Below are 26,617 nucleotides of genomic sequence, written 5' to 3' on the forward strand. Positions count from 1 at the left end.
CCCCCCCCCCCCCCCCCCCCCCCCCCCCCCCCCCCCCCAGCCACGTTGTTGCCGGTGTCTGTCGCCGCTGTCTGCCTGGGCGTGCCACGCTGGCTCACGGCCGCGATCTGTGTTTCCTGCGGCCGGGCCGGGCAGCCTTCGGTGCCGCGCACAGCCGGGGAGAAGCTGGGGACACGGGATCCACACGGCACGCGGCCTCCCAGGTGGGGCGGGGGTCCTGGTGTCCCGAGCTGCCACGTGACTATTCGAAATGCCCCCTTCCCGACAACAAGTACGAGACGCGCAGAGAAACAGGAAAGGGCAACTTAAACGCAGGCAAAACGCTCAACAGAAGTAGAGAATATTAATGCACAGAAATCATAGAAAGGGACACAATAGAAATTGTGCAGTTGAAACGTGCAATGACTGACGTGAAGATAAGATGCCCTGGATAAGGCCGGCAGCGGGTTTGAGCAGTGGGCAGGGGGTCCACGCAGGAGGCCGGGTCACTGGTGCCTGCCCACTGTGAGGAGGAGGGGAGGGGGGAGGAGGGGGAGTGCAGACAGGAGCCCGGCTCACCTCGCCCGGGACAGTCACGTGAGGATGGAGGGCAAAGGCACGAGGATGGGACGGGAAGAGGTGGACGTAACAGCGCAGGTGACACGGTTTATGTGCAGAAAACGCTAACTCACACACATGAGTGTGTGTGTGTGTGTGTGTGTGTGTGTGCACGCAGCCGCTAGGGCTGAGGGCCGCGTGCGGCACTTGCAGACCCGACCCGAGAGCGGGATCTCAGACGTCACTGTATGTCTTCCCGCTGGCTCTGAACCGTGTCCGCCGTGGTTGCCCCTGGAGACCTCTGTCTGGTCTTTTCTTCGCCTTTCCGCTGTGGGATGTCACACAGACGGCCGGCTGCCTGGTCAGTGGCGGTCTTCTCATTACAGAGCCCCGCCAGGCCCCTCTCGTTTGCGGATAGTCGTGGTCGACCACCGCCATGAAGTGTCTGATGTCTTCGCATTTGCTCGATGGCGTGGCTTGGTTTTGATGAAATTCAGTTTATCGGTATTTTTCTTTTATGGTGGGTGGTTTTTAGGCTTTAAGGAGTTTTCTGCCATCTCGTGCTTGCAAATTAATTTTCCTGTGTTTTCTTCTAGAAGCTTTGTGTTCTCATCTCTTACGCGCAGCTGTGTGATCCATCTTGCGTGCAGCCCGCGGCTGGAGCCGGGGTTCCGTTTTAACTCCTTCTCTGATCAAGTTTAACACTGGTTTTGGAAAAGCCGCTCTTTTTCCTTTACCGTTGTGACTGTGACCAGATGAAGGTTGCGTGTACGCGGCGGTCTGTTTCTGGAATCCATATGCTCGTGCCCGTGCTGCTTTCTTGATGCTGTGGCTCTACCGTAAGTCTTGAAATCACTAGCACGGGCCTTCTACATTTTTGTCCTTTCCTCCGATGGTTTGCGGTAGAGTTTCCCTTGCTTCTCGTGTATGTTCTAGAAATGGCCGTCAGCATCTGCGAAAATCCTGATGTCATTTTTATCGAGTGTGCCTGGTTTTATGGATCAGTTTGGAGAGAACTGCCGTCTGACGGCGTTGACCCTTCTGATTCGTGGCGTGTCTCTTCATTTTTTGCAGTGATGTTCTGGTAGCTTTAATAGAAGGAGGGCTCTTGTAGGTTGTATCAGATATTAACGACGGCACCAGTAAGGTCGTCCTTCTTGCCGAAGGAGCAGATTTGGACAACAGATGCCCCTCTGGTGCCGCTGCTTGTTCAAGAGCAGCAGAAAGTTGGCAGTGCCGGGTGCGAGGGCAGTGCGGGTGACCGGCACCGCGGACGCAGTGGCTCTGTCCTCCATCCGTATCGGCGCGCACCTGTTTGTGCTTTGTGGCCGTAGTTCTAGTGAACGGGGGTGAGTCTGTGCGAGGAAGCTAGATGGGGGATGGTCCGTGTCCAGAGGGCAGGGAGCCGCCGTGTTTCGCGGGTGGAAGGCGTAGTTCTGTGGATAGTTTTCGCCTCACTGTCCGTTTTCTTCTACTTAGCAGGCTGTGGCGTAGGTCAAGGATGGCGGGAGCGAGAAAGAGCCTTGAGGGTTATCGAGACTGGATACCAGCTTACCGTTTTCCTCCGCCCCTCGAAGCTTTTCACTTTGCCTCCCTCTACGACAGTCGTAGTCTCAGAGAAAGCTGCTTCTTTGCGGCTGGGGTCAGTAGGTTCGACCTGATCGTTGCTGTGGGTGCACTGATTGTATTCGTGGGACACGTGGGTCTTCTCTGGCTGTGCAGAACCCCGGAGCTGGACGGCGGTAACCAGGCACGGCATTAGCTGCTGTGGAGACTCAGATAAGAAATCTCAGGCTGGACGTTTACAGGCTGTTTGCTGTGTGTAGGCTGAGAAACAGGACTTGTAAATCCTCTCTACCAGGTCTCACCTGCCACACCTATAAATTCCGGTGAACTCCTCTCTTCTTGAGGCCCCCCTGAGTATCCTAAATTTCCTGGTTTCTTGGAAGTGGCCTGACGACCCGTGGGGCGGAGTGCCTGTGAGCCAGGGACCAGGCTGTTTTCCTGGGGGTTTGTTGGCCTTGCCGGAGGGCAGTCGTCGCCTGACCCTTAAAAGCGGTTTGGTGTGCTCTATCCACTGAGCGTCGTTCTCAAACACACACCGTCCAGGTGAGGCTTTGGTTGTCTAGTTTTCCAGTTCTGGGCTCTTGAAAAAGAGAGGTTCTTGTAGAACGTACACAAATAACCATATTGCCGTGAAAAGGAGAATTTCCAAATTCCGGAGTGTCAATGAGGGTCAGGTATCATTTGCAAATTTTACTTTCATCAGAGCCGAGGTCACTAAATTGTTGGTTAGAAAGCTCACAAGAGGGGTGCCTGCGGGGCTCCGTCGGTTGAGTCTCTGGATGTGGTGTCAGCTCAGGGCACGATCTCACGGTTTGTAGGATCGAGGCCTGCATTGGGTTTTGTGCCGCGCCTGCTTGGGATTCTTCTCTCCCTCTCTCTCTCTGCCCCTCCCCTGTTTCTCAGAATAAATAAAGAAAACAGAAAGCTTCCAAAGGAAGTACCTTAAGTATCAAGAAAGTGGAACTTTCAAACGACATCCACAAAGAACCCCAGTAAAGGGTCCCTCTGTAGTTCATTAGTTCTGTGTAATTCTTACCCTGTGACATTTTGGGTTCACCGAAGTCTGAAATCATGTTCTTCCTGACTAAAAATCAGGAAGTCCTGACCGTTTACTGATGCGTCAGAACACTGTCTGAATGCTGTCACGTCTGGGCCTGCACCCTGAGTCTGTGCACCGAGGGGCCGAAAGTTGGGGATGCCTGGCTCACTTCTTCTCCGGGAGCCTCTGAGACCGTCCTCTGGGGAAGACACCAGCCGGGGTCTGGGTGCTCGTACAGCTCCAGGCCGGCCCCGCAGATGACAGAGGCTTAATGGCTTTGGTTAACTTATTCCTGATAATTTTCAAGTGTGAACCACTACTGAGGTTGTTATAAAGAAGAATAACGCAGCAGATGAAATTGGATGGTTTCTGGGGCAGAGATGAAAACACGACATTAAAAAGTTAGGCGAGATGTGTGTAAGGGTGATGAATAATCCTGTTTTCAAAGAAGTAAGTGGGTATTAACATCTGACTCATCGAAATGGATGAGCGTGGTTTTTATGGGGAGAAAACCACCCTGAGGTGTAATGTGGAGTGATTCTGACACCAGACACTGGGGAGCGTAGGAAAGACCACCGCGTGTAGAGATCGCGGAAGGCGCGGGAGGGCCTCGCCATCTTTATTTTGGTCGGACTCCTCGGGCAAGTCCGGGAGCCACCGGCCCGCAGGGTGCTGGACTCAGGGCGGAGAGGCCCGTCGTGGTCAGCAGCGGTTGACGTCGTCACCGGCGCCGGCACCGTGGTCCGTCACAGCTGTGACCGCCTGCCGCCGGGCACAGCGCCTGCGGGATCTGCCGTGGGAGACGGACTTCCGATGGGGGTCTTGAGGAGTGTTTCTCCTCAGGTGAAAACGTTCGGAGCGTCGGGGCCCTGACGGGTTTCCAGGGACTTCCGCCGAAGCACGCGGTTGGTTCCCCAAGTCCACACCAGTAACAGCGACTCACACAGGTTCACACGGAAGAATTCTGGGGAGCTCTTCTGGGTTGACAGCTCTTGGCCGCGAAACTGACCACGCAGTTATTTCTAGTGTTTCTTTCTGTGAAGAGGACACCTTTGGACAAATTGAATCCTAAATACTTTTATAGTTTTGATGCTGTTTTTGAGTAGAATTTTGAAAAATTTCACTTTCTAGATTTTGCTGCTAGTCAGAACATGAGAAATATACATTTTGTATATTGACCTTGTGCCGTGTACTCTGCTCAGTCTACTTTTAGCATCGGTGAGCTTTTTTTAGATTCTTTAAGGTTTTCTATGTGAATGATGGTGCTGTGTGCAAATAAAGACAGTTACTTCTCTCTTTTGATCTTGCCTTTCTTTTCTTGGATTTTTGTTTTTAAAGTTCACTTATTTTGAGAGAGAGGAAGAGAGCATGCATGCGAGAGTGGGGGGCGGGCAGAGGGAGAGGGAGGGAGAAGATCCCAAGCAGCTCCGCGCGGTCAGCGTGACACGGGGCTTGGTCCTGTGACCCCGGGATCACGACCTGAGCTTAAATCGAGAACCGACTGAGCCACCCAGGTGCTCACTTCTCCCGGCCTGTTAATGGGCGAGGCCGGCGTGGAATAGCTGCTGTGGTCATCGGCAGCTCGTTTGTTCAGTCTTCAGGGAAGGCCGTTAACAGTTCACTGTTCGGTGTGATTTTAGTCGTACGTTCTTTTTAAGGGATGCTCATTTTTTTAAACGTAGAAAGTTTCTTTTTTTTTTTTTTAATTTTTTTTTTCAACGTTTTTTATTTATTTTTGGGACAGAGAGAGACAGAGCATGATCGGGGGAGGGGCAGAGAGAGAGGGAGACACAGAATCGGAAACAGGCTCCAGGCTCCGAGCCATCAGCCCAGAGCCTGACGCGGGGCTCGAACTCACGGACCGCGAGATCGTGAGCTGGCTGAAGTCGGACGCTTAACCGACTGCGCCACCCAGGCGCCCCAAACGTAGAAAGTTTCAACGAGGGACTAGGTTTCTTAGGATATGGGAGAAGGTAAAGGCGGCGCGCGCTTCCAGCGTGCAGAGTCCTCCTTCGCATCGAGAATGCCCCGTGTGCAGGCGGGAAGCGTGACCCAGGAAGGAAGATACCTGTTTTTAAGACAGCTTCCTGTCCTTCTAGCCACAGCCGGTCTCACCAGTGTCATTTACATGTTTAGCCTTCCAGCATCTCACACGTGTATACGTGTAGTTATTTTCTCCGCAGAGTTGACTTACCGTGTCCTGGGTGTCAGGTGCACGGTGTAGTGATTCAACGCTGCCGTGCGTCCCTCAGGGCTTGCCGCCAGGAGCGCGCTCTGAATCCCCGTCGTCTGTTGCACCCATCCCCCACCCATCTCCCCTCTTGATTTAAGATTAAGAGTCTGTTCATCGCCTACTGGGTGTTTACCCGAAGGAAACAAAACCGCTAACTCAAAGGGGCACATGCAGCCCGATGTCTGTAGCAGCACTATGGACAGTAGGCCGACTGTGGAAGTGGCCCAGACGTCCATCGACTGATGAGCCGGCAGAGAACACGTGGGGCATACGTACCCAGCGGAACGTTCCTCAGCCATCGAAAGGGATGAGAGCTTGCCGTTTGCAATGACATGGATGGATCTAGAAGGTATAATTCTGGTTTCTTTTTTTCCTTTCTAATGCTTATTTTATTTTTGAGAGAGCACGAGCAGGTTTGGGGCAGAGAGAGAGGGAGACACAGAACCCGAAGCAGGCTCCAGGCTCTGAGCTGTCAGCACAGAGCCCGACGTGGGGCTCCAACCCACGAGCTGTGAGATCATGACCTGAGCTGAAGTCGGACGCTTAACTGACTGAGCCATCCAGGTGCCCTATTTATCCGCTTTTAGAAATTACTAATCTTGGCTTTGTTGATTCCTTGGTCACCTTGCCGGTGACCTGGGAGGGTCGGTCAGCTCGGCGCTCTGTGCCGCTGCCCCTCGGCTGAATGTTGGGATTGTCAGGGCTCTGTCCCGTTTCCTTCCTGCCCCCTCTCTCAAGCGCAGCCTCCGCGTGCAACGGCCCGGAAACCCGGCCCTTTGGAGTCGGCGTTAAGTTCTGCCTCTTACGACAAGTTCCCTGTTCCCGCTGAGGCCTGGGGATTGTTGTGAGGAACCCGCCCTGGGACGGCCAGCCCGGCGCCTGGCCCCGTTCCCCGTCTCAGGGAAGGGCACTGTGTCTGCTCTGCGCCCGGCCCAGCCCCCGGTTCTCGTCTTCGCCCCCCTCCCCGCCAGCGCATCGCCGCCGCCTCCCAATCTGTCTCCAGAGCATTTTCCAGGTCGCGCCAGCCTTGGCTGTGCTCACTGCTGTCATGCGGTTAAAACGTCACCAGCGGCCAGCTGTCTCCACCGTGACCTCTTAAGATCCTTCTTCACTGCGGCTTCCCAAGGGCTGTCTGTCAGTGAAGCTCTGGGCAGTCACTCTGCCTGTTGCTCTTGCGACCAAGCCGCATTTCTTTGCGTGGCTGACAGGTGCCCCTTGGGCCTGGACTCTGCCTCCGTGGCCCTGCCCGGACTGTCCCTGGCGCCAGCGATCGTGCCTTGCACAATTCCTTAGGTGGCCACAGTCCATCAGATTCTGTTGAGAATGGGACGTCCAGGCTGGCTTTGTTCACCCTGTGACGCCTTGGTGACACCTAGGAGGTTGGCATTGGTGTCCCTCCACGGGCCCTCCGCGTGGCTGGAGAGAGCTGCCTCATGGATCCCGTGAGGTCGGGGAGTCGTGGCCAGAGTCCGTGACCTAGGCCCAGGGTCCCTGGGGCCTGAGTGCGGGGCCCACGATGTCCTCTTCTCTGGGAGGATGCTTGCTCAGTATTTAGGCTTTGTCTGAAACCTGTCTTCCCACGGAGCCTTCCAGGAGCCCCTCAGCACCCCCACCCCCCAGCTGCTTATTTCTCTGTGTTCTTGTGGTGCGATGACTGGCCTCTCGTGGGTCGCGGTGCCCGGCCTGTGGGGACGTCCAAGTGCACATCCCCTGCAGCCGCGTGCTCCTGGTGTTACCAGTTGGGAGACCACTCGTGTTCGTAAATATTTGTTTTTCTTGACAAGTAGAACAAGGTGGCTGTGGGACTTTGTTCTTCATCGTGTCTCGCACAGAACGTGCGTTACGAGATAGCGAGATACGTGCAGGTGGAAAACCCCCTCCCCGCCCGAGTCCTGGGCGGCAGCCACTCCCTGGGGGTCCCGTTCATCTTCCTGGACCCTCAGCGTCGGTGCACAGACGGAGGCAGGTGGTCCCGTGGGTGGGAGCTGCAGCCTTCGCGGTCGTCCCTGGTCCTCACGCGCCGTCCTCAAAGCATCCGCCCGCGGCCCCGTGTGCTGGCTGCCTAGTGCCGTCCCGTGTCGTGCTGGTGTCAGTTCCCTGCCGTGGGGGGAGCTGGGCCGTTGTCGGTTCTCCTTGCTACAGACAGCAAGACACGCTTTTTCTACACGCCGACGACCGGGACCGTGTCGCTGTCCTGCTCAGAATAAAACCCGGCGTCTCGGGGAACTCGTGTAACTCGCCACGGGGCCACACGTCCGGACCCCGAGCCCCGAGCATGTGCGGTGTGCCCTGACCCTCCCGGAGCCCCCTCCTGGGTTTGTGCCTCAGGGACCCAGCGCTCATGTGCACCCTTGGTCTGGCGACCTCGCTTTGCCGGGCTTGTCCCCCACGTGGCTCCTGTCATCACAGAGACCCGGTCCACTGGGCACCGTTGTTTTTGCAAACAGAATCCTAGATCAGGAGGAGAGGTCCTGTTCCCCCGGGCCCTTCCTGACCGGAGGAAGTGTAGACCCGGTTCACAAAGGGGCCGTAACATGCCTGGGGCTGCACAGCCTGCTGGAGCTCCCCCCCGAGCCCGCTGCCCGGGCCTCCACCATGCCTGCGGCTTCTGCCTGGTTCTGACACCCCCTCTCCTGTGCTGCTCAGCACGTTCTCAGCGTCTTCCTCGTTCCGGCTGTTGCCTCAGCATCCTCGTTCCGACATCCTCTGTTCCTGCGCTGCCTTTGGTTGTTCCCAAGTAGCCACCTGACTTGCCCTCTGTCCTTTGCCCTGCCGTCCACCCACTGCCTCTGCTGAAAGGAATCCTCGCAGGCAGGCTGGGTGGGCCGAGGGTCGGGGGGTGCTGATTTTATCGTCCAGGGTTTTCTAATGCTTGAAAAGGGAGGGCCACGGCCCTGGAGTAGATCGTCGGAAGTGGCGGCCGAGCGCATCTGAGTGACGGCGTGCGTGCGGATGCGAACGTGACATCCCCGATGGCTCACGCTGTTCCCACCTGCCGTGTCCTCCCACTTGTGGGGCCGGGGTGCCCCTGTCCATGGAAGCAGACCTCGCCCGTGAGCTGCGGTCCCCTCCAGACGCCAGCCCGGCCTCCCAGGTGGGCCTTCCCGATGCTGGGAGGAGCGTTTGGGTGTGGTGTGCAAGATGAGGCCCGTCCTCCCCGCCCGCGGATCTGCCGGCGGTGCTCACTTACGGGGTGGACGTGCCCGCTTGTGTCCAGCCGGGCCGAGCCCCCCACTGGCTGCCCTTGTTCCGAGCCCCTGGCTGAAGTGGTCTTTGGGGCCCTGTGAAGCTGCCTTTTTGAATGTTTAAAGCGTTCAAAAGATCAGCTTTTCCCAAGAGCCAGGGAACAGGGAGAGAAAATTGTGGCATTTGTTTGAAAGCTTCTGAGAGCTTTTTTTTTTTAGCTCAGACAGTTCAAAGAGTACCTCTTGTTAGTGTGAAGAATATTCTAGCATCCCTGGGGTGGTCACACCGGCTTAATTGGGACCCGGGCTGCTTTGAAGTCCTTTTAATCCTGCCTGAGCTGGGGGAAGGAATTTGAAGGCAGCAAGTGTAAGTTTGAAAGTTCTTCGTTTTATTTACACGTGTCAGGGGACCCGTGTAACTCGTTTCCCTGAAGCAGGTACGCCGGCTTGGCCGGTGGACGGCAGTGTCTGGTACCTGCTGCTGACCACGGCCAGGAGTTTGCTCGCCTTGCGGCTGTCCACGTGGGGAGTCCACACGCGGGGAGCCCGTAGTTGTGCCAGAGTCACTTAAGGAGGGGCCTCGCTCCCCGACAGGCCTGACCGAGGCGGGGAAACTCGGAGGTCTCACGCTGCAGGCGTCGCCGATTGGAGGTGGGCTGCAGTGGCTGGAATTCCAGCCCCAGGCTTGTTCTTAAACATGGACCCGTGGACTCACGTTCCGTCAGCGAGCCACAGCCTGTTACCCACCGGTCCTGACCTGACCCGCATCGTGTCATTGCCCTCCTCGAGGGCGGGGTCGCTACCCAGCAGGGCACCTGGTTCCCCACACCCCTTATTCCTTCCCTTCCTCCCTCCGCCCTCCGTGTGGCTCTGTGGACTCGGATTCTGTCATCTAACGGGTTTGCCTTGCTCCCGTCTGTGCCTGAAACAGCCTGAAACCCTCCTGCAGCACGGCGGGTGCTTGGGCCGCCGGCTGGTGTTTAAACACACGAAACGTATTATACACAGAAAAAAGCACGTCTTTAAGGGGCGTGTGCGGCCCTGTCTCGACCCTTAAGTCACGAAGAACAATGGTTCCTCTGAGGACTCGTCGCCGCCCCCGCCGCGGAGCCAGCCCTGGCTCCTTGCGTCTTTGCGGAACTTGCCGGCCGTCCCGAGCCTTGCCCACGCGAGGTGCTGCGGCCCCGCCCGAGAAGCGCCCGTCTCCGTCCCGTGCACGTGTTGCCACAGCCACATAACTTCTTCGGCGTCACGGAGACTGATGAAAACTAAGTGGTAAGGGAACGGTGTCTCCGTGAACGCAAAGCTGAGGGCTTTGGAGAGTCTCCGAGGAAAACTGCCCAAAGTTTGCCGTTGAACATAGTGAGCTGACTGCAAGATTGAGAGGAAGGGTGGTAAAATTTAGGCAGATCGCACGTGTCTGTTTGCAAGACGCAAAGCCAGAAGCGTGGATTCCTATCCGGGGTTTGCGTCAACAATATGACGTGAGACTCCAGTCAGCGCAGCCGCGGGGCAAGAAGTTTGCCGCGTAGGGACGACCCCACGTACGCGTCACGGTTTCCGTGAGGACGTTTGGGATGTGTGAGAGGAAAGCGCTGGGCTCCTCACGTCAGCCAACGATCGGGATCAGTCCGCCGTCCTGCCCTCCCAGCTAGGAAGCCTTCCGCCGGCACTCGGAGAGCCTCCCTTGGAGAGCAGATCATGCCGTCATACGTGGCGAACGCTCCCGACGCAGGATGCGCGGTCGTTCGGTTATAAACGGCTGCAGTTAGATTTTTATGCACTAACTTACGGGATAACGCTTTCCTTTTGAGAAGACGTTTGTGTTCCGTCGAATTCCGCAGCGTACGTTTACAGTGCTAAGTTTTCCAAATTGTTTTCTGAGTAGGTATTGTATTTCCTGGGCGTGATTACTAAAACTTACGAAAGAGGTAGGTAGCGCTAGGTCTCCTGCCCGGTTTTCATCCTGTCCTACAGGAAGCCGCTGCTTTTGTCCTGTTTGTCCTTCTGGACATTCTTCTGCGAACACAGACCAGCACAGCTCTGTGTGCACGTGTCGTATTTCTTTCCCACAAAAGGTGCATAGTACTCACGTCCTGCCGCTCATGTTTTCATCTAGTCCTGCCGTTTTCCAGGCCTCCCTGTGTGAACACAGACACGGGGTCTGCTCTTCTCTTTATTTTGAACAGACTCCAGCGTACGGGTGGGCCGTGACGTGTTTGACCGGTAAGCCAGTGGTCTGAGTTCCGGCTCTGGTTGGACGCATTTTGGTTGGACGGTTACCGTTCTGCAAAGGTGGCGTGGTCTCGTGTCCATTTAACCGCTCCTGATTGCGAACCTGCTTCCGTGCCGGGGGCTGTTCTAGTTCATGGCCAGTGGGAGAAAGCAAACAGCCTCTGGCTCGCCTGGGCTTGCACTCCGGTCGAAGCAGAAGGACCAGTAAGGAAGTGGGTGAGACCTGGCACATCTCACTGAGGTGCTCTGTGAAGGAGTGGGTGTGGGGCCACGGGACAGAGGCTGGGGCGGGCCGGCGCTACAGTTCAGAACAGGGTGGTGGGGGTGGACCTGGAGGAGGCCTTGGGGACATTTGAGCAGAGACCCGAGAGAGCTGATGAGGGGTGTACCGCACAGACACCTTGGAAGAGAGTCTTCCAGAAGCGGGACATGCAAAGGCCCTGAGGTGGGCGTCTGGGAGGCCAGGCTGCGCCAGGCCTCGTAAGCTCCGGTGGCGACTTTGGCGTCTCCTTGGCGTCGTGGAGGCACTGCCGAGTTGGACAAGAGGCGTGGGACCTGACTCACACTCTAAAGGACTGGCTGTGGTTGCTGAGTTGCAAGCTGATGCTCAGAGGCCAGTACGGGCTCCAGGGGCTGGACCAGGAGGCCACCCGACGGTCGCGGCAGAGCCCGTGTGAGCAGCCGTGTCCGGGTCTGTGCTGACGCTGTAGCAGTGGGGGCAAGTGGCCTGGACGCGGCCCCAGGGACTACAGGCTTGTCCTGGCGGCTGGCCCGGCCCGTTCGGTTTCCAGAAACAGAGAAGACAAGAGGAGTGTGGTTGGAGGAGCAGGCAGGTGCCCTCCGGCATGGAGCTGTCCAGGAGGCAGGTGGGCAACCCCAGAATGCAGGACCCAGAGTCTCATGTTGGGGGGTCCAGCCTGGGGCAAGGCGGGGAGGGAACGTAAGAGGTGGGTTTCTGGCCGGGGCAGGAGGCGCCCAGCGGGGAAGGGCTGGCAAGGAGCCGGAGGAGGACTGGGCTGTCCCGGGAGAGTGCGGGGGAGCCCTGAGGGGGTGTCGGTGCAGAGATTCGCAGCCAGCTCGGTGCGGAACTCAGGGACCGTGCGCTGGACACCGAGCAGAGAATGGTGAGGAAGGGGGGCCGTGGCTCCAGCAGAGGGGGGACGGGACGGGCACCTGAGCAGCCGCCTGCAGACCCGCACGGGCGGTGGAGGCCCACGCGGAGGGCCGCTGAGGGGCAGTAGTTGGTCGGGCGGCGTGGCGGTGGGGAGGTCGGTCTGTGACAGCGTGCGGACTTCGTTGACTTTGTGGGTACCTGCAGTGGTTCGGGGATCTGCTGGCTTCCGGGCTGTCCTGTGGGCCTTTGGGTGCCTGCGTGGGGCCGGAGAGTGGCAGGCAGCTGGAGCCACAGACTGTCTCTGTCACTGGCCGGCCCACTGTCCGTGGGGGAAAGAGTGACTTTTCTCTGTTTATCTCGGAAATGGGCAGCTTTAGAAGTTGTACCGACGGCCATGGCCCGCCACATGGCCAACGTGTCATGTAGGGGCAAGAGAGGTGACCTTTGTGGGTGCCTGTGGTCTCGGGACCATCAGTGGTCACTGGCTCTGGAGCGTCTGACCTCCAGCTCAGTGGCCACAGGGCTGGGTACAGCAGGGACAGGCACTGATGGTGACCCTATCAGAACCTGGTCCACGTCCAGGATACAGAATTCATCCTTTTCTTCGGGAAAACAGTAGCTGCTTCTCCCCATCCTGGGACGAATACCAGCTTTTGTCCCAACTCAGAGCTTGGTGACAGGATGCCCCCGACCCCAGCACCACCTCCCCACATTCCTGTACCACGTTATCAAGAAAAACCTGACTTAACGGGACATCCCACTGCCCCTGTGACTTTGCAGTCGTCAGCGTCGGTCCTCCTTTTGGGTTTAAGCCGAGTTTTCCTGTGCAGTATTTTCCATTCCCGGTTTTGTGTACTTTGTACGGGGGGCTCGTCCCTTTGCTGTAGCGTGCCCCCGCCGAAGCCCACCCCCAGCCTGGGGGCTTTGTTCTTGGGGAGAGTAGCTTCCTAGGAGAGAGCTGGAGGCTTCATTCACTTTGGGAGTCAGACTTCTCTGCATCTCACGTCTCTTAGACCCGTTGAAACTGGCACTTCGGGCTTCAACAGGGGCCCTGGCACCTGCTGGCGCGAGCCTCGGAGCGGCTGCTGCCGGGCAGGACCGCCTTTCCTCGAGCGCGACCTGTGCGGTGACCCCCCACGCCCCCGGCCCCGCCATGCCACACGCACGGCTGAGTGTGAGCCGACGTTCAGCTGCACTGTGAGCAAAGAGACGCCTTCCTCCCTGGAAGCCCACCAGTCAGGGCCATCAGCAGCAGCTGTCATGGCTCGGGCTGCAGACTGTCACTTTCCTGTCCTCTCTGAGTGGAGGGTCCTCCGACCCTCTGAAGGCCGTCCACCTTTTGGTGTGTGCACAGGAAGTCTTGGGCTGGGCTGACCCCTAGGCCTAGTCCCGCTCATTGTGAGCGTTCAGCTAAGCCCCAGAACACCCTTGGCAAACATCTCCGAGCAGCTCTGGCCACACAGCAGGCCAGGAGGTTTCCAGAAGGTAAATGCTTGTTCTGCCGGGTGGAGGTGCTCTGGCCGATTCCACGGCTCCTCAGCAGCCGGGCCGCTCATGACAGGTGGCTGGTGGTGCAGGTGTGGCTCTTGGATCCCCGGATCCCGGGGCTTCTCCTGCCTTGTCCCCCTGCGCCTCCTCCAGATGCCCTTCTCCCTGTGTCCCTGCGCCCTGGCTCATGCTGTGTCGAGCGTATGTGGGTGAGCCCCATCTGTCACCCCCCTGCTTCTCCAGCTGGGCGTTTCCAGCGGCTCTTTGCATGTAGTGCATTGTGTGGCAGGGTGGTGTTCGTTCTTTTTGTACTTGTACGTGTCACACCCGAATTCTTGTCGTAAGAAATTCACATGAGGTGCAGGAAGCCAAAGATCCCTTCGATTGCCACCGCTGATCCCGGCCCTGGTCCTCCGGTGCCTGCCGACATCCGCTATCCGCCGGGGGTGAGTCTTTGCAGGGCGTGGTCTGGAGGTACACGCACGTGTCATTGGCGTATTTTCTGAGCCTGGACTTGTGAAGTTGTTGGTGTGGTTTTAGGGACCCTGTCCTGGAGTGTCCCGAGCACCTGCCAGACTTACCTGCCCTTTGGGTGGAAGAGGGGGTGCTTCTGGAGGATGGGGCTTGGGCCCTGCCCTCGGGCCAGGGGGTCCCTAAGGTCTGAATAAACAAGCGCCCTGCTTGAGTCCCAGGGATCCGCATCACCGTCCTCCAGGCCTCGTCCTCACCCGATGTGTACCGCCTGCGGCCGCCTCTCCCTGACGGCACACAGGCTGCCTTCTTTCCTCTGTGCTCATTCCCCAGGCCCGTGTGACTTGGAGAGCCTGGCCGGACAAGCACCCACAGACCCGACCTATGACACACTGTATGCTGAGGCGCACGTGTCTGCCTCCTCCGCTGCCATCGGTCAGGCCGCTGGAGAGAGGGGCCTGGGCCTCTGGAATGGCAGGTTGGGCCCCCACGCGCTGTGCAGGGCCAGCCCTCGGGGCTGCTGACCTGCACTATGAAGCCGGGGAGGCCCGAGGAGCTTCCCGTGCCCTGCCTCTCTGAGCGGTCAGGACGCCACGGTGAGCGTGGGTCCCCGTGTCCCCGCAGCGGTCTCCTTGCTTGGGCCGCCGGGCTGGGAGGGCTGAGGACCCTCGTTCAGCACCTGTGTGGTCTCACCTGGTCAGCGCTGGCCACTGTGGCCCCCGTGTCCACAGCTTGGACGTACAGCTCTAAAAAAACTTGTTGAAACATATTCTTACGGCATAGAAACTTTTCCAAGAGAGCAGAGTTCTGCTGCTGTGTTTGGGGTCTTGCTTGTTCTTGAACATTTTCTATTTTTTCCCTGTTCTTTTTTTCATACAGATGTGTCAAAAAATTTTTGTAAAAATATTTATTTTTGAGAGAGAGAGAGAGACAGAGACAGAGTGTGAGTTGGGGAGGGACAGAGAGACGGGGAGACGCAGGATCCAGGCTCCGAGCTGTCAGCAGAGCCCGCTGCGGGGCTAGAACTCACGGACCGTGAGATCATGACCTGGGCCGAAGTCGGACGCTCAACTGACTGAGCCACCTGGGCACCCCACACACAGATGCGTTTTTCATCTCGTTGATCTTACTTTCTGGTTTTGCTTTTCTCAGTGTGTGTATTTTTTGGTGTCAAAAGATCCACACGTGTTAACATTTCAGAATCTTGTTCCTGTCACCTCTCCTTACTGTTTTCATGGCGTTGAGTGTGCCCTATTGTACGAAACCAACCTAGGTGTGCCCCCAGCCCCGGCGGTTGCGGGTTGTGTGACGTGGGCATGCAGCCTCACTGCTTTGTGCCTCTGTGCCCCCGTCATGAAACGAGGGCCGTGGTAGTTCATGGCCTTGTCTTCTGGGATTCTTCTTTTTGATTTGGACCTAATTACCGAGTCTAGCAGTTGTCTATCAAGTGGACAGAGTCTCAGAGAATGTTTTGTCACATGTCCGGTGGGTGGTTTTCTTGAGGGCATAACCTTTTTGGTGATTTGCCCTGCAGCGTCCCTGGGATAGTTTTGCTGCTTGGATTGCCCCCATTTTTCTGCAAATGACCAGGGTTCTGAGTTGTGCGTAGGAAACACGGGAACTCGTCTGTAGGTCCTGGGCCCATCTCCAGGGGTTTTGATTCCATGGATTGAGAGGTGGATGTGTGTGGGCTGGAGTGACTCTGGATGATGTAGACCGTTGTTCCTGTTCCAGATGACCCACCCCGTTATGGTGCCCCCACCTGCGGAACCCCGCGTGTGCCGTTGTCCTGTCCAGTGAGTGTGCCCCCCATGTTCTCCCCGTGCCCTGTGCTGCTGTGGCAACCGCCTGCCCCCTCCTTGCCCAGCAGCAAGTCTCACGAGTAGACGGCACCCATGTGAGAACCTACTTACTGTCCATTATTGAGCTTTTATTTTTTTAAATGTGAAAGACGGTGACGTGGGGAAAGTGCGCCGGGCAGCCGCTGTGGAAAGCAGTATGGCGGTTCCTCAGAACACCAAGGATGGAATGATCCAGCTACCGCACTTGTGTGTATGCAGCCAGGAGTCAGAAGCACAGACTCGAACACATAGCTGTGCGCCCGTGTTCACAGCTGCATCCGCGACAGCTGATGGGGAGATGGTGATGGAGAGACAATGCAGGGCCGGTCCACACGCTGGAGTATTGTGCAGCCTCAGGGGGGAAGGACACTCTGACCCAGAAGATGGGTGAGCCTTTCCGACGCGGTGCTCAGTGACGTCAGCCACAGAAGGACCGCGTGGCCCCCCTCACGTCCAGTCCACAGACACAGTAGGCGGGGGCGCCCGGGGTTGGGGACGGGTGTGGAGGGGCGTTCGACGAGGACCCGGTTTCAGTTTGGGAAGATGAGAAAGTTCTGCAGGTGAAGGCCCTTGATGCCCCGAGCTGGATGCTTAAAGGTGGTTAAGAGGGTAAATGTCGCGTTAGGAGTATTTTACCACAGGAGGACAGACTGCCACCCCACCTACGTAGGCACGCACCCTTGCTTCCTTGACACGCATTCCCTGAAGAGTGCTTCCGGGTTGGCGGGCGGGGACTCCCCTCTTGGTTACGTTTCTTACCTTGTCCAACGGCCCGACCCTCCTTGGGGTCGTGGGGGCTGCACGGCCAGGTCACGGGAGCCACACACCAGACAGGGAAGCTGTCCCGGTTGACGGAGACCTGGGGATGAGCGAGTTCACCCTTGCTGTTGTCTCTGCTGCCCCCAGATGCCTCCCGAATGCCTTCAGCTGTGCCCCAGGGGACCTGGTCAGTTCAAGTCCCTCAAGTGCCTGATCTACCCACGTCCTTTCCTAGGGTGTGTTTTCACAGCAAGCCGTGTGCTGGGGCAGCTTCCTGAGAGGTCACCTGTAGCCAGGACCCCTGCCCCTGGCTCAGCCTTCTGGGTTTAGAGTGTCCACTTGTTGCAAAACCCACCTCTCTGTCTCTCCTTTTTCTTGTGCGGAACATTCCGGAACCATCGCCCTCCATGCACCATTTCTAACTAAAGCTCCTACACGGTGGTCCTCCAGCAGAACGTGTTTTCTTTTTGATCAGCTGCAGACCTGAGGGTCTGCAGGACTCCACGCGGTTTAACGTACCGATTACTTATTTCACATTGGACTTTATGTTCCTCAGTTATGTAACGAGGTGTGACAACTTCACCGTCGTCGTCACCTGTGCCTTGTCCTTGTTCCCACACGGTGTTAAGTGGGTTGGCTGGTGCACCTCAGGAGACGGTTGTCCAGGTTCCCGTCTCTCCCTGCTCCCGTGCGGTTGACGGCTGCGCGAGGGTTGTCGGGTGCTCGCACTGCACCATGCCTGGGTCTCGGGGCTTTGGAGATAGGCCCGAGGAGCCCTGTCGCGCTGGCGCGTCAGCCTGCGGTTGTCTGGACCGTGACTGAACCCGCTCTCTTTCCTCGAAGACGTCCTGCCTTCTCGCTGTCGCTGAGGTCGGTGGGAGATTCTGGAGCGTGGCCAAGAGTTTTCTGTGCTTTGGGTTTTTAGTGCTGTTGGGAGTGACCAGAAGGGCCCTGGGTCTCGTTGCAGCCAGAGTCGCAGGCCACCGAGGGAAAGGCTGTCCGGTGGTGGCGTGAGGCCGGGGCGGGTGTGGGCATCGTGCACGCGTTCTAGTCTTGTGCAGTGGGGCACGTGGGGGAGGCAGGCCCTGCAGCCCACGTCCTTGCTCTGCGAGGAGGGGGTGGCTCAATGGTGGCACCTGGGATTCGGGGGCTGGGACTGTGGCCAAGGACCAGCCCGGCGGAGAGTCCGCCACGGGCGTGTGAGCCAGATCCTCGTGCCTGTGGTTTGTGCGGGGACGACCCACCTGCTCCGGGAGGGGCGGCGAGGGCTCGGGCGACCTCGGCCGCCCACGTCCCCCGCCTCTGGCGAAGGGGGCCACGTGGGCAGGCCCGGTGTTCTCTGGGGGAGGGGAGGGAAAGCAGATTTGCTGCTTGCTTCGTTGGTGGGGCCAGGACCCGGATGGCCGCCCAGAAGTCCGGCAGTACTTGGCCGCCTGATGGCCTCCGTGTGAGTATTGAGCGGAGGGGGCAGAGACCCCGGCCTCCTGGGCGCGGCCGGGTGTGTGTACGTGCGTGCGCGTGTGTGGGCGGCCCGTGCACACTGGCCTGGGTCCCAGGGGACGCGGGTGCCCGCCGTCAGTGGGATGGAGCATCTCAGAGGGACGGCTCGTTAAGGTCACTTTCCTCCTCTTCTGAGCCGTTGCGGTGTTCCCCTCATCATTAAACTGGCTCGTTTCCATTACCTTCGCTCGGAAGGAGGCCGGAGAGCCCGGTGAGAGTGGGTCTGGGCTCTCCGCCGGCTCTACCGCCAGCTCTGCGGGGGCGGGTTCCGGCCCCAGGGCCCAAAGCTGGTTTCCAAATTGTTGTCAGGTGCTCCCGACCCTGCCGCCTGGGCTCCAGATTCCGGGAAGGCTCTGGCGGGAGGGAGCCGCAGGCCACCCGCCCTTTTGGACAGAGGACTGCCGCCTCCGCCGCCAGATCCCCGAGAGACTGGGTGGCCCTCTGCTGACGGTCCTCTGCACGGGCCTGAGCGGAAGACGAGGCCGGCAGCGGGCTGGGGGCCGGGGTCTTTTGTGGATTTGTTTTCAGTAAACTTGGCCTGTGGCTCTGGTAATGGTCTGCACACTCCTTTGATGGAGTAGCACAGAGGAACGACCGCTTGAGCGTCTCTGTAGGATGTTTCAGAAAGAAATCCCTCCTGGCTTGAAAAGATTTCCTTCTTTCTGTGCCAGTGTCTTTAAGTCCCAAGGTCATAGAGCTTGAAGAAGCTCCCAGAAGAGTGGGAGCTGACATCCAAGGCCGGCACAGGCTCCCCCTCCTGGGTGATGGTCTTGCGTGAGGTCCCTTAAATCCTCTCGTGGGGAGGAGCACAGGGGTTCCCCCAGGCCCAGTGAGGGGCTTCATCTCGGGGTGGGGGGGGGCGTCTGTGAGGGTGACTGAGGGTGGGAGAGCCGGGGGGCACCTGTGGAAGGCGTGTGGCCTACAGAGGCCCGGGGGTGTGAGGACTGGGCTGTGCAGGGCTTCCGCATGGACGGCTGCCGGGCGCCGGTGCTGGGAGCTCACGTTCTCGTCCCGGCGGACCCCGAGAGGCCCCGAGAGGCCCCGCGCACGCACGCCGAGCGCGGCAGGCGGGATGGGGAGCGTCCCTCTTCCGGGAGGTGCCGGTTGTCCTGATACGGCTTGAGGAAGAGCACTGCGAGCCAGGGTGACCTGCCGCGGAGTCCGGGGGCAGTGGGTTGGCGGGTTCGTGTCCAGAGGCAAGGCTGTGGGTGGCGGAGCCCCCGGGCCTGGCCTGGTAGTGGGGTGTTTCTGGGAGCCTGGTACCGTGGTGCCGTGAGAGGCCAGGAAGAGGGCCTTCGGGCGCCACGGTGACCAATAGCCACTCCCACAGCTTTGTGACGGACTCTGATTCTGCGGAGGGCGAGTCCTGTGGGTGTAGCTTTGGTCACGGTGCCCGTGGCTCCTTTGGTGACAGAAGAGGCCGTGCTGTCTCGCACGTGCTGCCTGGCCTTGTGCTCGGTCCGTCGGCCTTCGGCTCACCCTCCACCTGCAGGCCAGGGAGCCCCCAGCTTGCGTGCTCTGTGCTGTGTCTGGAACGTTCCCACTGAGCTGGGTGTTTTCATTCTCTCGGAGACGTTGGCCTGTGTTCTGAGTTATGGTGTTGAGTTACCAGGAGCCAGATTGAGGTCCAGCGCTGCTCAAAGACCGTTGCACCCTGGGGCACTTTTAATGCCCTGGACCCGCTTCCTCGTCTCTGTGGGGGACGGGGCAGCAGCAGGGCTGTCCTGAAGGGGAACCCACACGGCCAGGCTGAGCAGCTTGAACGTGACAAAGCACAGACTGTGGGTGTCTCTTACTGTTGCTGGTTGGAGGGAGGAGGGAGGAGAGGAGGGCACGCTGACCCATGCCGAGCACCCCTGCACCTCATCTCCCCTCCTCTGCACGGTGACGCTGTCGGCTGGCTATTGATCGCTTTTTACGGGTGAACTAAAATCCTGTCAAATAAAAGTAATTCACCTGATGTTACGTGGCCAGTGGCGGGCTGTGGTTTGAACCCAGGTTGGGGTGCGTGTGCAGTGCCCCCACCACACTGGCCCGGGGACGGTGCGCGGGGCTTGAGCTGTCCCAGGTCTGGGACTCACAGAATGAGGTCCCGTCCGGGCAATGGCTGATGCTAACGTGTGTTGTTGGTCCCGCAGGACCCCGGAAGACCTTTCCAGGTTCATTGTTGACCTGCAGCAGCGAGAACTTGCCTTGCAGGACCGGAACAATGTCATCACCAGCAGGTAGGCCTGCTGGCCCCGGTGGTCGTGGGGGGCATTGGCTTCGGACAGCGGGGGCGCCAGGGAGCGTGCGTCCCCTGGGCTTGGCTCGGGAACAGCTGTGCGTCACTGTTCCCTCGGCCTGAGTGAGCGGGGGCTGGGCCGGTCTTGCGGGTGAAGGGTGCCCCCCGTTTCTGTCCCACGGTGGGGACCCTGTCGAGGCAGCATGTGGCTGCCGGGCCGCCCGCCGCCTTCCTGGTGCTCTGGGGGGCCACGAGAAGGATGTGCGCCTGGACCGGGAACCTCTTTGTCTTTGCCGGCCTGTCTTTGTGGCCTGGGCTCCGACTGACCCCTTGATGGTGTGGACCCCAGGCTGCGGTGGATGGGTGGCGGGGGGAAGCGTCTGCGTGTTTGTGCCCTGTGTGCGCAGAGAGGAATGGAAGCCGGGACGCCCCTGGTGGCGAGTAACAGGAAAACCCGCCCCCGCGGCGGCACAGCGAGGAAGGAGTCCCGTTCCCGGAGGGAGGCCCGCCGGCCAGCCGCTGCGTGACTTCTCCGGTGCTAGGTTTTTCCTCCTGACACCGAATGCCACTTGAGGCCAGCTGGCGCTCTGTCAGTCCGCCCCATTCTGACACGACCCCACAGGTGGAGGGCTCGGTCCCACACGCTGCCCCCACTCCAGACCCTGGTCTCCAGTCCTGGGTCCCCCGGGTGCCTGCAAACGCAGGGTTTCCCTCGACACCCCAGCCTCGTTCGAGGATTTGCTAGAACAGCTCAGAATTCGGGAAATCGCTTCACGTGCAGTCACTGGTTTGTGACAAAGAATGTGTTACGAGCAGCCAGCTGGGGGGGGCCGGGGGTGAGGGGTGGGGGTGCACAGCTTCTGTGTCCCCTCTGGGCCTGCCCCTCTCAGCACCTGGGCCTGCTCTCCAGCTCAGAAGCTGTCTGAGCCCCGCTCTGGGGTGTTTATGGAGTTTCCGTGCTGAAGTCGCTGGCTCTTGGTGAAGAGCTCAGCCCCCACCCTGCGGTCCCCAACCTGGAAGTCCTAGCCCCCCCAGTATGTGATTGGTCGCTCCAGCCACTCCTGTGGTCCCCTCGTTAGCTCGGATGGGGCTGGGGTCGCGAGGGGCTTGTTACGAGTGACGAAATGCCCCTCTCACCTCGGAAGCCCAGGCTCTTAGGAGCTCAGTGCCGGGAGAGGGGACGGAGACCAAATGCTTGTCCTTAGGCCACTCCCAGGCTCTCCCAGGGTTGTCTTCCTCCCTTTTCTGGCGACCCGTCTGCAGGCACGAAGGAGAGACCTGCGCCCCACTGCCGGCGCGTCCCCCTCTGGCCTCCTCGGCCTGCCCCAGAGCTCTTCCGGAGGGACGGGGCTGCCCCGACGCTGCGGCTCGTCCACGTCCCGCGGGGACCCCTCAAGGGGCGGGACAGCTGCGGGGGTCTGTGACGAGGCAGCCTCAGCCCTCTGTGGACGTGGCGTCTTAAGGATTCATTAGGAGCCAGAGGGAAGGTTTTCTTATTTTGGGGGTTGATGTCACTTTGAAAATGGGATTTTAGAAGCATCTGGTTATGTTGGACATAATCACGTCAATTTAGCTTAAGAACCTCAAACGGTAAAGATTGCCTTTTGCTTTCAAAGCTACCGTCAGATGAAACGGGCGTTAAAAGTGACTTGAAATTGAAGCTTTTACATTTTTCTAGACGATCTTCTTCATTTTACTTTGAATTTGGGACAGAACGAACTGTCAGAGGGAAGAAAACTTGTCTTCATTTTTCTCAGGCCCGGCTATGAGGTGGCAGGAAGGCCGGCTTCCGTGTGCGGGGACGTGGGGGCGCAGGGGCCCGCTGCGCACTGGCTTGCAGGTGTGAGTGCGGAGTGACCTTTGCATTGATCCCTTTCGGGATTGGCTTGGGCATGGCCTCTGCCTCAGGCAGCAGTCCCCCCCCCCCCCCCCGGGGACCCCCAGGCACCTTGTCCTTCTCCTGGTCCCCTCTGAGAGTGAGGCAGCCACCCCGGAGTCTGTCTCGAGCAGCAGTTCCCCCCCACCCCCCCGGGGACCCTCAGGCACCTTGTCCTTCTCCTGGTCCCCTCTGAGAGTGAGGCAGTCACCCCGGAGTCTGTCTCAGGCAGCAGTCCCCCATGGGGACCCCCAGGCACCTTGTCCTCCCGGTCCCCTCTGAGAGTGAGTGGCCACCTCAGAGCAAGGGCACATCTCAGGCGTCCCTGGGAGCAGGCCCTTGGTGTCGCACTCAGTCCGCACACGGCCACCAGGGCGGACCGGCTGTCACGGCGTGGCCGTGTCCAGGGCCACGGCCCCGTAGGAGGAGCTGAGCGCTCGGGTGATAGGGGAGGCCAGGTGGCTCCCGCTGTGCTTGTTCATGATAGATCCGTGTGTGGGCCCCGGGAAGAGATGGTGGGGGGCCCTTGACATGTGGCCCTTCCTGACCGGGACAGAGAGGTCTTGTGGCCTGGCATCCTTCATGCTGGTAGGCTGCTGGGCAGCTGCTGGTCCCGTGGGCGAGAAGGCGACGTGGGCTGGTCATGGCCTTCTGCGTGGAGGACAGGGAGGCCTGGTCAGGACGGCGGACCTCACTTCTCACGTTCGCGGCCAGTGAAGCAGAAATTGAGGGCACGTGGGAAGAGGCACCATGGCCAGCGGCCGAGAATGCGGGGTCTCTGCAGGTGCAGGCACGCAGGGGGCAGGGCCTGAGGGTTCAGAGGGCCTTCCCGCTCACACAAGCAGGGGAGCAAGCGACTTGAGGCCGTGGTGCCCAGGCCGGAGGGTGGGCCCTGTGAGTTTGGGCCCCAGGCATTTCTTCTGGTCTGTCCCTCACCGGGTCCTTCCGTGGCGGCTTCGAGTCAGGCTGCACCAGCCTCGCCGTGGGTCATTCAGGGAAGGATCTGGTGCTCTAGTGTCCTGCGCTCGCCTCACTTGGGGGAGGTGAGGGAAGGCACATCCCTGGGCCACGGCTGGCCAACCCCGGAGTGGAGCGGAGTGTGCCCGTACCTCACTGCTGGCGGGCCTGGTCCCGCACTGCCGCCAGCCTCGCTGGGATTTGTGCCTCCCTCGATGTTCGTGCCCGTGGCCTGGAGGCTGCAAGGCCAGCGGTGGGCTGGGGCATTCAGAGGCAGAAACCTTCCAGAGCCCTCCCAAGTTGCACGGGGGTGGAGGTGTTCTTCTTCCTGTGGTAGAGATGAACTTCGCTGCTGGTTTCATGCACGTTTCCCTGAGTTCTGAGCTCTGATTTCCTTACGTCAAAGTGGGGTTCGTGTCTATCGTGAGGGCTGTTTTGAGGTGTGATAATGGCCCCAGTGTTCATTAGCGCCCTGGGAACGCCCGGAGACGTGGGGCCCTCTGTGGCGTGGGGCCGGGAGTCAGGAGGGTTTCCGGTTGGCGCTTGGGCACCCTGCCCTTTGAGGGGTGTTGTGAACCCTTAGGCCAGGCTCTCTGCGGTTTCCCCTTCCGTGGCCGTTCTCGGACTGCTGCAGGGCACCAGCGGGCACTGACGCGAAGGGGTTTGGTGGTGCCTTCAGACGGGAGGTTAATTACAGCTCAGGGAATCCTGCCTTTTCGCCGCTGCTGCCGTAGATTTAGTTTTGGTTCTTGGAGGCTGAAGGCTCACGCTCTTCCCCCCCCAGGCTGTGTGCCGCGGACACAGGGTGATTGTGGAGGATCTGGGTGTGTCCTGTGACCCCGTGCTCCGCCCAGAGCTCACGGGATGCTGTTGTGAGCCGCCTCGCCCTCGCCGGGCCTCAGTACACAACCTGTGCAGCGCTCACAGCTGGCTTCTAGAGCCGGGCCACGGCTGGGAGGTTGTTTTCCTTTGGGGCCCAGACCACGGCGCCTGTGACTGGTGTGGGTGCGGGGGTGGGGGGAGCATCTGCACCTGTGACAGATGTGGAGGCAGGGGGAGCTGCCACGGGCCCTCGAGAACCAGCCCCGCAGCCCTTGCCCTGCGGGCTCGTGCTGAGGGTCCTGGCACTTGGGGCGGATGAGTCCCGGGACCCTGGGCCGCATCCGTGAGCACATCCGAGCCCCGGGCCGTACCGTCGCTGTAGGTGGTTTGAAGCATGGCATTTTCCTCTGGGTTAGAGCTGCCTCCCGAGAGCCCCCGGTCGCAAGCTGTCAGGGGTCATGAGCCCTGGCGCACCTGGGGTCACAGTCCTGCCGCACACGGCCAGCAGGTCATTCCCGCCGCTGCCACGAGCGCTGGGCCTTGACTGGGGACGCCTGGGCCTTGTGTGGTGAGGGGACTCGGGTGGGTGGGCGGTCCTCGCACATGCTGCCCGTCTCTGGCTGCGAGCGGCACTGCCCTTGGCTGTGTGCTTTCCCGGCAGCCGGCAGGCCGATGGGTTCTGTGTCACCCCCGAGGGGGGGCAGTTAAGATCAGCATCAGGGTCATAATTCTTTGTGTGGCTCTTTCCCTGCTGTTCGTGCGAAGCATTTGGGCTGTCGTCTCGAACCGCCTGGAGTATGATTAGGCCTTGTCACCTCTGTCACCCTGTGTCTATGTGAGTTATGGTGCTCTCAAGCTGTCCCGAGGCCAGCAGGGCTGGTGACGGCCGCAGAAGATTCACAATGACCGAGGACCTGTTCTCTCTGTGCACGGGGAGCCCTGTGCCTGGAGAGCGGCCAGGTCACTGGCTCGAGGCTCAGGCTGCCCGTGCTGGAGTCCTGGCCCGCCACCGAGTTGCTGTGTGTCTTAGGCAGTAGAATCGCCTCTCTGCCTCACCTCTCGGGACAACGGTGGCGGTAACTGTCACGGGGCTGTCGAGAGCCAAGTACGGAGGTTCTTTCTGTCAGCGTTGGGTGCCCCGGCGCCCGGTGAGCGAACGGGGCAGCGGTGGCCTCTGGGGCGGCCGAGGGCAGGGCGCTGAGAGTTGTCTCCTGTGTGTGGCCGGGGGAGGACGTGGAGGGGCTGGGCCCGTGGTCCGTGGGAAGGACAGTGGTGGCAGGCGAGAGAACCAGACTGGTGGGGTTTTGGTGGGAGCTCGTGGAACAGCAGCCTGCTTTGTGTGTCCACGGGGGGTGACCAGGAAGTCGCTTCAGACGTGCTTATGTTGAGGAGCCCGTGAGGTCAGGTAGAGGTCATCCCGCCTGGGACCCTGCTGGCCCCGGGGCTTTGCTCGGGTCTCGGCTGCGTTTGAATTGCCCGCCTCAGCTAGGCTTCCCGTCGGATTGGGTGTCACGTATGAAGTGTGTTTTGATCGCGTGCTTGTTTACCTTGACCCTGGCGCGGGGACGTGTCTAGGTCGAGGGAGTCACAGCTGCGGTTCCGGTCAGAGTGACGTCGGGCACGCGGCGAGCGCGTGCACTGCCGGAGGCGGGTGCCACCAGCGCTGCGGGTGCGCGGCCCTCTGGTCGTTCTCAGTCGCTGAAGCCACAGGCGGTTGTCGCGGCTCCGCCTGCGAAGCGCACCCGGCATCGCAGCGCCGACCCCGCCGGCACCAGCCGTGTCACCGCCGCACCGTGAGGACGGCCCCGGCCGCTCTCCCTGCCCCGTGGGGTCGGTGTAGGAGGCTCCCCTGGAGACGCATGTCAGACAGATCACGTCCCTCGGGCGGCCTCTGCCGTGAGAAACCTTCTGGGACATTCCGTTTCCCCCGCCAGGAGGACCGTGGCCCGTTGCCGCCCTCGGGGTCCTGCTTCTCTCACCCCTTCCGTCACCATCGTGTGCCCGTGTCCTCGCGTCCTTGCCCCCGCCCGGTGGCCAGATGCAGCGGCAGTCGGGGGTGGGGTGGGAGGGTGCGTGGGCACCTGTGTGGCCCGCAGCGGGCCCGGCGCTGCCCCCTGACTCCCGACGCCTCGTCCCGGCCGTGGTGCGGCCAGCTCTCGCCGTGGTCTGCTGTCCCTCACGCTGTGCCGCCTGAGTGGCTTGAAGCCATTCCCACACGTCCCACTAGAGGGTAAACTTGGCTGCTTTGCTTTATTCTAAGTGGTGAGTTTTGTAATTCCCCTTAACGGCTCCCGGAAAGGCTCTTCCTGCTCCGTTTGCGGCTGATGCCCAAGTGGAGACAGCCTGGTGTCCTCGGGGTGGCTGTGACACATGTGTCCCTCCGAGCAGACAGGTGTCGTCACTGAGATCGTGGCCCTGAAGGGCATCGAGTGCTTTACCACGGGCCACGTAAGGCCCGATGGAGTGCTGGCTTGTGCTGGGGCCGGTGTGGGTAACCCCCGTGGGGAGGGGCTGGGGGTGTGCACGCGTGTGTAGGCACGTGTCCTTGGACATGTGTGCTCACACTGGTGCAGAGGCTCTGAGAGGTAGAAGGGTGTTTGGTCAGAGAGACGTAGCTGTTTCTGACCACGAGGTCGATCAGGCAACGTTCCGCGGGCCCAGTAGCTTTTGAGTTAGATCTGGGCGGGACTGTGAAAAACAACAAAAACAAACCAGAGAACAGCATACGTGAGGAGCGTGAGGGATGAGAGCTGGGATGTCCCGCCTGCCT

The 26,617-nt window shown here is 59.9% G+C and overlaps 1 protein-coding gene across 3 annotated transcripts in view; it reads left to right on the plus strand.

Moving 5' to 3' along the window:
- The window catches only part of MAD1L1 (mitotic arrest deficient 1 like 1), a 317,349-nt gene that overhangs the window by 37,957 nt on the left and 252,775 nt on the right, over window positions 1-26,617 (plus strand). For all 3 annotated transcript variants that reach the window (XM_049638985.1, XM_049638986.1, XM_049638987.1), the window contains one exon: window positions 20,107-20,193. In XM_049638985.1, the coding sequence (XP_049494942.1) occupies window positions 20,107-20,193 (87 nt within the window). The remainder of the gene's footprint in view (window positions 1-20,106; window positions 20,194-26,617) is intronic.

Source organism: Panthera uncia, chromosome E3, assembly GCF_023721935.1.
Source record: "Panthera uncia isolate 11264 chromosome E3, Puncia_PCG_1.0, whole genome shotgun sequence".
Lineage (NCBI taxonomy): Eukaryota > Metazoa > Chordata > Mammalia > Carnivora > Felidae > Panthera > Panthera uncia.